The sequence below is a fragment of the Physeter macrocephalus genome, chromosome 2, assembly GCF_002837175.3.
Source record: "Physeter macrocephalus isolate SW-GA chromosome 2, ASM283717v5, whole genome shotgun sequence".
Taxonomy (NCBI): Eukaryota; Metazoa; Chordata; class Mammalia; order Artiodactyla; family Physeteridae; genus Physeter; species Physeter macrocephalus.
Window position 1 is genome coordinate 11,436,566 of NC_041215.1, and position 9,136 is coordinate 11,445,701.

At 62.1% G+C, this 9,136-nt stretch overlaps 1 protein-coding gene across 1 annotated transcript; it reads left to right on the plus strand.

The window, feature by feature from the left end:
• The first annotated feature begins 6,821 nt into the window (after nt 1-6,821).
• On the plus strand, nt 6,822-9,136 carry GJC2 (gap junction protein gamma 2). The gene has a single exon (XM_028495595.1). The coding sequence runs from the start codon at nt 6,837-6,839 to the stop codon at nt 8,124-8,126; it is 1,290 nt and encodes a 429-aa protein (XP_028351396.1). The 5' UTR covers nt 6,822-6,836; the 3' UTR covers nt 8,127-9,136.

Below are 9,136 nucleotides of genomic sequence, written 5' to 3' on the forward strand. Positions count from 1 at the left end.
GCTCAGGCCAGCTAATGAGCAAGGGGGGAAGGGGGTGGGACCCCTCAGGCCATGTGGGACTGGCCAGCCCCTGCCAGCTAGGCAGCTGCAGTGTATCCAGAGGCTGGGGCCTTGGGCTATTCAGCCCTGGGGGGAGGTTGGGGAGCCCCACCTCTTCCACATGGGCAGACAAGCTGTAGTTGGTACACCTGCCTGCTGTCCACACTGCTCTTGGTTTAGCCTTTATGTGGCCGGGGGCACCTCCTAAACCCTTGTGGCCGCCTGCTAGGTCCTGCGCAGAACAGACTCCTATTCTCCAGGAGCAGCACCCATTGCGCCACAGGTGTGAGTTGTCTGGATGCGGATTGCGTGCAGGGTGGCTGGACAAGAATGGGGAGCGGGACTGGGCTGGGGTCCCAACAAGGGGCAGCACGGCTGAGGGGCGGCAGCTGGTCCTGCGGTATGCTCGGCTGTTGGAGGAGCAGGTGGACACAACAGGTGTTCAGGGCAGGAAGGGGGTATGCAGGGCAGAGAAAGTGACACTGCCACACACTGGGGGCAGAGCCTGCAGTGGCTTTAACGCGGCGTTTTGGGCCGCATCAGGGTGGAGGGTTGAAGGAGGGGTTGAAAATGTGGGCACCGCATGGGGTCCGAGGGGCACAGTGTCCTGCCCTTGGCCAGCAATGCCTGGGGAGGTCCTTGAGGGGGCACCGAGCTTGGGCAGGGGTCCTGGTTCAGCCTCACACCCTTGCTCCTCATGACACCTCCCCCTGCCGAAGCCCAGGGTTCTACGGCCCAGGCCTCCCTGTAGCAGCAGTTCCTGGCCTGGCTGCAGGAGCAGTCCAGGCTGCGCCACCATGACTCACTCCCCAGGCCTGTCCCCACCACACCCTCCCCTCCTGCAGGAGGCCCCTCACTTCCTGGGTTCCAGGCTGGAGCAGAGCAGAGAGGGGGGCCCCCTCATTCCTCCACAGACCCAGAGTGCCATGTCCTAAGGTCACCATGGGAAGCGGTTACCAGCCCAGCCACCTGCACCTCCAGAGGCCCTGGGAGGGAGCAGGGGCCTCCCACCTCAGGTTTACACCAACCCTCCCCAGAGCTTCCAGGCAGGGCTCCATTGCCTCAGACATTGAATCATTCTACTGGCATTTGCTGAGCGTTTGTGTGATTGGGGGCACTGAGCATGCAGTAGGGACACCTCACTCTTCTGGCTGTGGAGGGAGCTTCCCAGAGGAAGGCCATTGGAGCGGTACAAGGCAGAAAGCAGTGTGTGTGTGTGCCTGAGCGTGAGGATGAAGTGTGTGGGCGTGCAAATGCGTGTATAAGTGTGTGGGTATGCATTTGTTAAGAGGGAGGGAGTTCAGACATGGTCAGCTCTGAAGTGGGCAAGAGCAGGTTAGGAAGTTCCTGAGGACCTGTGAGGATATGGGTTTTGTGCTGAGAGCCCCAGGCTCCCTGGGACCCAACCCAGTGGGGCCTGTGTCCCCATCTTGGGGTGCCTGCAGGAGGGGAAATGGGGGTAGGGGACTGGGAAGGGAACCTGGCCACTAGCTGGTATCTACACTGTGTGGGAGACTGTGGTGTGCATTGGAGTTGCTGGGGGCGGGTGGATGTGGCAGAGGGTCCCCAGGCCTGGGGTCTGGGTTTTGGGCACCTGGGTTGGGGGCAGGTGCATACCTCTTAGTGGCCAGGGGGTTCAGGCAGGACACAACTGGGGCATCCAGGACAGGGGCACAGGGAGAGAGGGACCTGGAAGACAACCCACAGAACCACTACAAAACTGACAAGGGGGAGACCTCGTGGGCATCCTAAGGCCAGGCTGTGAGGGAGGCAACCATTGGGAGGCCTGGGGGCTAGTGGAGGTGGAGAGAAATCAGATTTCTTCAGGCATACAGCACTGGGGACTGAGCAAGGCAAGTGCTGCAGCCCCACTCTCTGAGTAAGAACTGTCCCCCACAGGGCACTTCACTGGGTGGGTGGGCAAGCAGCAGGAGGGAGACCTTAGCCTGGGAGGTGGGTGGATTGCAGGAGCAGCCCCTGGTCCCTGATCTAAGGCCCTAAGTCTCCCAGGGCTGAGTCTGCCTTGGGCTACTTGTAGGTACTCATATGTAGAGGAGGGACCACCCAGTGCCAGGTGCATGCAGGAATCTGAGTCCTCAGGAGGGGGAAGAGGTTGCCTGAGATACCCAGGTTCCCAGGGAAGGGTTCCACCAGTCCTCTTGGTGAGCTGAGCACTCCACTCCGGGGGTGTGGTGGGGGGGCAGCAAGGCAGCCCCACCTCAGCCAAAGGAAGTCCACCCAACCATGAGAGGGGTCACATGGGAGGAAGCTGGGCCAGAGATGGGAAGGAAATGGCTGGGCAGGCCCTGACCTCACTAGTACACGAGGAGGCACTGGGCATCTCTGGTTCTCAGCCTCTGACCACCCCCGCCCCCCACCAGCCCAGGACCTTTGTTCAGACCCAGGGGTAAAAGGGGCTTGAAGTGGGGAGAGCCCAGCTGCCCCACCCCTGCAGGAGCCACTCCATTGGTGCCAGAACCAGGTGTGCAGGGCCCAGCTCACACCAGCACAGGTCATCCTGATGCCCACTGGAGCCCATGGTGCCTGCCTATCACCCTCCTCCCAATAGGGTGCCTCCTTGGGCAACTCTTGGTGAAGATGACCCCAGCCCCCTTCATGGGGATCCCCCATGTGTGCCCTGCACCCTGCCCAGTCGCCCCTCCCTCCCCCGACCCCACACCCTTTAGTGAACACTACCAGGCCTGCCCCCTCCCAGACCTTGACACCCAGGTGCACCTGGGTCCCTTCTCCCCAAATCTCGTCCTGGATCCCACTTGAGTGGCCCCCACCTGCACTTGCTCTAACATGTAGCTTTGGGTGAGATTCCCTCTGAACAAAGGTCCCAGCAAATGCCAGGGCCTTGTTCCCTGAGGGGCCAGCACCCCCTCACACACCCTCCTCTCCTGCTGGCCCAGCCCAGAGCAAAGCTCCCACTGACTGCCTCCCATCAGCACTGGGCAGCCATGGGCCTGGCCTTTGCCGCCCACTCTGCCCCATCTCTGTGTTGGGGTCCTTGCACCCCACAGCCCCAGGACAGGTCACAAGCAAAACTCCCAGCTCTGCGCTTGAAGCCTCCAGACACAGAGAAATACGTTCCAGATGGGACAGGACAGGGAGAGGGAACTTGAAGTGATGGAGTAGGAAACCATTTTAAATAAGGTTTTTTATTTTACAACGCATGTGATTTACAGAGAAGCTATAAAAGAGACCAGGGAGAGTTCTCATTTGCCCCCAAACCCAGTTCCGCAGTGATGTGGTAGTCACAACTGGTGCATCAATATTGATACATTGCCATTAGCCAAAGATTCCTCACTTTTCCATGTGTCCTTTTGCTGTCCCAAGGTCCCCAGGGGGAGGGGTGACTGTCCTCGTGTCTCCTTGGTCCCTCTTGGGGGTGACTCCCTCAGACTTCCCTAGTTACTGATGCCCTTGGCATTTTGAAGGTCAGGTAGTTTGTAAAAGCCCCTCCTGGAACTTGTGTCAATATATCTCGTGATCGCCTGGGCTGAGGGTTTGGGAAGAAGCCTCCGGGGCAGCAAGGTCTGTGCTCTCAACTTGGCTCCTCCCTGCAGGTGGGGACCTCGGCCACCTGCCTGAGGTGATGATGTCTGTCAGGTTGTACCCCTCCCTCCCTCCTTGCTGTGCTCTCCGGAAGAGCACCCTCCTTGAGGTCACAGTGACTACATGAATTATTATTCAGAATTCCCTTCTCCCCCATTTAGTTAGTTATTGTATCATTTGTATCAGTGGGGTCTCATACATTTTCTACCTTGGGCAACAATCTAAAAAAGCATGGTGGTGGGCTGGCCTCAGAGGCAATCGGGTGGAGAGACAGGACGAGGGGGCAGGGCTCAGCGTGGGGTGGGGTGGAGCGGTAGTGTGGTCGGGGAGTGGACGCGCGTGGGACTGCGCCGTAGCAGAAGCCCCAGCAGGGGTGGTTTCCGCCTGTATGGGAGCAGAATGCGGGTGCTGGTGCGTTGGGACCAGGTGCGCTTGGCATTTTACTGCAAAGTCGGGGGGAGTCTCAGGAGCACAGGTCGATGGGCTTCCTAAGGTGCTCGGCGGAAGCGAGGCAGGCCCAGGGAGCGGCAGGACCCGGCGGAGTCCGGTTCAGGGTTTTTGCTGATGAAGCAGAGGGGGTGCTGGGCAGAGAGGCGTCCAGGATAAGCCCATCTGAGAGGAAGACGCTTTGGAGGGAAATTTTTGGGTCTGGTCTTCTGGGGTTTGCTGTGCCTGCTGGCATCCATGTGCCGATCCAGCAAGCTGGCACCAGAAGTCTGGATTTGGGGGACCCCTGCGCATGGCACTGAGGACCTGGGCTCCTCTAGGCCATAGCTGGTCAGCATCAGCCCCCTGACCATGGAATGACCCCGCCGTAACTGCGTGTGTGACACAGGCCCTGCACACACGTGTACGCAGCACGCAGGCATGGGCCCTTGGGTCTGAAGAGCCAGAGCCTCTGCTCCACACCCGGAGGGTGCCTGAGCTCCCCCACTGGCACTGGGGCAAGGAAGAGAGGAGGTTTGCTCACCCTTCCTGCTGCCCAGGCTGTCCCCTTCGGCTGACAGCCTGCAGGGCCTGCACCCTTTTTTCTCCACACGACTCATCTCTGGGGGGGCTCTGACTGCACCCAGGTCAGCCCCCCCAGGGCAAAGTGCCATCCTTCACACCCCAGGGCAGGGTCCACCCAGTGCCATGCTAGAGCTGGTCTCAAGAACCCTGCCCCCACCCCCCACTCCCCGCCCCCATGCGTGTCTCCTCGAGCTGGTCATGGGCCTGGTGGGAGCATTTACGCCACGGGAGTCAGTAAACACTACACCAAGGCTTTTCCACCGAGGGCCAGTTGTTAAATACCACACAGAAGGCGTCGGGACTGCCCTGGCACCCCCACCCTCCCTCCCATTTCTCCACTGGGCTCCATCTTGGAGGGGAGAGAAGTGGGGGCTGCTCTGCCATTCCTTTTCTGGGTTCCTGCATGGTGGGACTATAGGCCTCAGCCTCCTGGGATGTGGGACTGTAGAGGTCAGGGTTGGGGACAGGTCCTGAAAGAGAGCTGAAGTTAGAGCTGAGGAAACACAGCCAGCTGAGGACATCAAGACCCTCGTGCTCATTCCTCCTTGAGGCAGAGGTATCTCAAAGATGGCCCTGAAGGGCTGGGCACGTGCCAGTCTGTGTACCTGTAAATGTGTGTGCCTGTGCATGAGTGCACTGCACAAGTGAGTGTGTGTATACATATGTATGCACGTGTGTGTCTGAGTGAACGTATTTGCATGTGCACTTGTGAGTGTTTGCATGTGTGTGGCTATGAGAGGGGCGCTGCACACAGATGTGAGGAAATAGGGTCACTTCCCCAGGAACCCCGGCTGCCCCCTCTTCCTGCCCCCACCCCCTGCCCCGGGAGAGGCCCCAGCTCCATAAAGAGGGCCCGGAGCCCTGAATGCCCCTGTTGTCCCATTCCACACCTGCCCACGCTGCCTCCCAGGCCTGTTCCAGAAGGAGGGTGCCAAAAGCATCAGGTACTCAAGGGTCTCCTGCCTCCAAACTACCCAGGAGCAGGTACTGGTGTGGAGGAGGGAGGGTGCGCATTAGGAGGCTGCAGCCCCCTCCCTAGAGGTGCAGGAGTACAGGGGTGTGTGGTCCTGCCCACGGAGCCCCTTCTAGGTACAGGCTCACTCAGGGGTAGCTGATCTAGAAGGAGCACTGGTCTGGGACGTGGTAAGTGGCCACATGGCTGTCTCCGAGTGTCACAGGTGCCCGAGTGTGGTTGTGCGTGTGCCTTACAGTGTCTGTGGGCCTCGCTGCACGTGGTGCCACCCTGAACAGACACCTGGGCTCACCCCACCCGCCCAGCCAGGATATGCAGAGGACATGGGAGTGCTGGAACAAGATGCAGGAGCAGCCTGGAGGGTAGGCCTCGGCCCCTGGTACAGCTGGGCCAGTGGCGGGGGTGGGGGGGCGCAAAGGAGCATGGCAGTGGTCGTTTGTGGAGACAGAGGGACCAGAGCCCCTGTTCAGGATGTGGAGGAAGGGGGGGCCCACTGCTGGGGAGTCTGGAACTGATGGGGCTGGGGGCTATAGGGCCTGGAGGCTGACAGAGCCGTTGGGTCTGGGGATGGATGGGATTAGGGGGTGATGAGAAGGCTAGACTAGGAGGCTGGGGGCTGAGGGCCACTGGGTCTAGGGGCCTGGAGAACTGTGGGCTGATGGGGGACTGGAGTGGCTGAGGAGCTGGGGGGCCAAGCAGGCTGCAGGCCCAGCCCCTGGTGGGCCCCTGGCATGCTGGAAATAGGAATCCAGCAACCTGGGTGCTGCAAGGTGGGAGCAGGCATCTGAGGTGAGGCCCAGACTCTGAGCGAGGCTGGTCCGTTTTCTGGTTGGCCCTACGAAGGCAGCTCACCCAGTGGACTCCCTGTGGCTCTCAGGGCCTGGGGTGAGGTCCCCAGAGGCTGGGTAAGGGACACAGCTTGCACGGCACTGGGCTTTCCTAGAGAGCTGGGGGAGGGCACGAGGGCTGGCCCTGCTCCAGGCCACAGGGACCTAGAGTTGGGTTTTGGGGGGAGCAAGGGCATGTGCTCAGCCAGAGAAGGTGACCCCTTGTCTGTCCTTGTAGGGTCTATCCTCTGGCTGCAGAGGCCCCGGCCTCCTAGGGCAGGGTCAGGACCCTGGGTGAGGGCGGCGCTCCTGGAGGGGCTCCAGGTGCCACTGTACACCCTTCCAACCCACCAGCCCTTGCCCCCATTACCCTCGCCCCAGGTTGAGCTCCTGCTCATGGCCTGCAGGTCCCATCCCCCGCCCCTATGACCAACATGAGCTGGAGCTTCCTGACGCGGCTGCTGGAAGAGATCCACAACCACTCCACGTTCGTGGGCAAGGTATGGCTCACAGTGCTGGTGGTCTTCCGCATCGTGCTCACGGCGGTGGGCGGTGAGTCCATCTACTCCGACGAGCAGACCAAGTTCACATGCAACACACGGCAGCCGGGCTGCGACAATGTCTGCTACGACGCCTTTGCACCCCTGTCCCACGTGCGCTTCTGGGTTTTCCAGATTGTGGTCATCTCCACGCCCTCCGTAATGTACCTGGGCTATGCCGTGCACCGCCTGGCCCGCGCCTCACAGGATGAGCGCCGCCGCGCCTCTCGCCGCCGACCAGGCCGCCTCGCGCCCCGCGCACCCCTGCCGTTGCCCCCACCGCCCCACCCGGGCTGGCCCGAGCCCGCAGACCTGGGCGAAGAGGAGCCCATGCTGGGCCTGGGTGAAGAGGACGAGGATCCGGGGGCGGCCGAGGGCCTGGGCGAAGATGATGAGGCTGAGGACGCGGGTGCAGCCAAGGGCGCAGGAGGGGACCCAAAGGCGACTGGGGTCCCAGGCCCGGCAGGTCAGCATGACGGGCGGCGGCGCATCCAGCGCGAGGGCCTAATGCGCGTGTACGTTGCCCAGCTGGTGGCACGGGCCGTCTTCGAGGTGGCCTTCCTGGTGGGCCAGTACCTGCTGTATGGTTTTGAGGTGCGGCCCTTCTTTGCGTGCAGCCGCCAGCCCTGCCCGCATGTGGTCGACTGCTTCGTGTCGAGACCCACTGAGAAGACGGTCTTCCTGCTGGTCATGTACGTGGTCAGCTGCCTCTGCCTGGTGCTCAACCTCTGTGAGATGGCGCACCTGGGCCTGGGCAGCGCGCAAGACGCTGTGCGCAGCCGCCGCCCCCTGCCCACCACCCCTGGCCCCATGCCTCGCCAGCAGCCCTGTGCTCTCCCCGCCGCGCCTTCGGGCCTGGCCTGCCCGCCAGACTACAGCCTGGTGGTGCGCGCGGCTGAGCGCGCACGCACCCACGATCAGGACCTGGCCAACCTGGCACTGCAGGCGCTGCAGGACCGGCGGTCGCTTGGGGACCTCGACAGCCCACCAGGCCCTGGCCTTCCAGCAACCGCCCGGGGGCCCCCGAGGGCCGGCGCCCCTGCCTCCGGGTCGGGCAGTGCCACGTCGGGGGGCACTGCCGGGGGCCAGGGCCGGCCAGTGGCCAAACCCAGGATGGGCTCGGAGAAGGGCAGTGCGAGCAGCAGCAGGGAGGGTAAGACCACCGTGTGGATCTGAGGCCTGCCTTGGCTGCTGTCCCTCCTCCCTCCTCACCAGGGCCAAGGTGGAGGGCTCTGGAGGAAGTCTAGGGGCTGGACACCGCCTAAGGGGCAGAGCACAACCTGCCCTCCTCCTCCCCATCAGGTGGCTGCTCTCCCCCTCGGGAGGGGGCGGAGGGCACCAGCCTGCTCTGCATCACTGCCCCTCCCTGCCTGAGCCCCATCTTCATCCAGGATAGGGTGGGGAAGGTAGGCCTGGGAATCACGACTGGTCCCCAGCTCTGATCCATAAGCCCCGATGGGTAGGTGGGACTGTGGCTGGGGCATTTCTGCCCTCCCAGAGCCACCCAGCTGGCCACCTCAGGACAAGGCTGCCCTCCAGGAGAGAGCTCCACCCCCTCCTGCCCCGCTTTCCCGGCAGTAGCCCATGTATGACTGCCCAGGGGTGCTTGGCCTGGGTCTTGGGGAGTACTGTGCTTGTCCTCACTCCCTGCCCAGCAAATGGGACTCTTTTCCTAGCACCCACACTCTTCTAGCCCAGGTTCTGGTTCTTGCAGAGCTGGAAGCAATGCCAGGTCTTCCTTGTACAGAAGGGAAAACAGAGACCACAGTGGGCAGAGGCCCCTGCGCCCAGCCCTGGTCTGTACCACCTCCTGCCTCACCCCCACTAGGCCCCAAGCATGAGCTGCCTCGAGTGCCAGGTGGACCTGCACCCTGCTTCCTGTTCCCTGCCCAGGCAGATCTGGGGCTCAGGCCCCGCATGGGCCCCAGGGTGGATGAGACCATGCCCTCTCCAGCTCCTGTGCTGGCCTGGCGTGACCCCTTCCTCTGGGACATACTTGAAGTTCTGAAAAGACATCCGCCTCCCTTGCCACTCAGACCAGCAGGATGGTGGTGAGGGGCTATGGCTTTGGCCATGCTAGGGGAAGGCGCTCTGAGGCTCCCACCACAGCCTCTTCCCTCCAGGCCCCTCTCCAATTCAGACACAGCCTCCCAAGGGAGTGAAATAAAACGAACTTTTGTTTACAA

Coding starts and splice junctions, on each gene's coding strand:
- GJC2 (XM_028495595.1), top strand. CDS start 6,837: ATGACCAACATGAGCTGGAGCTTCCTGACGCGGCTGCTGGAAGAGATC.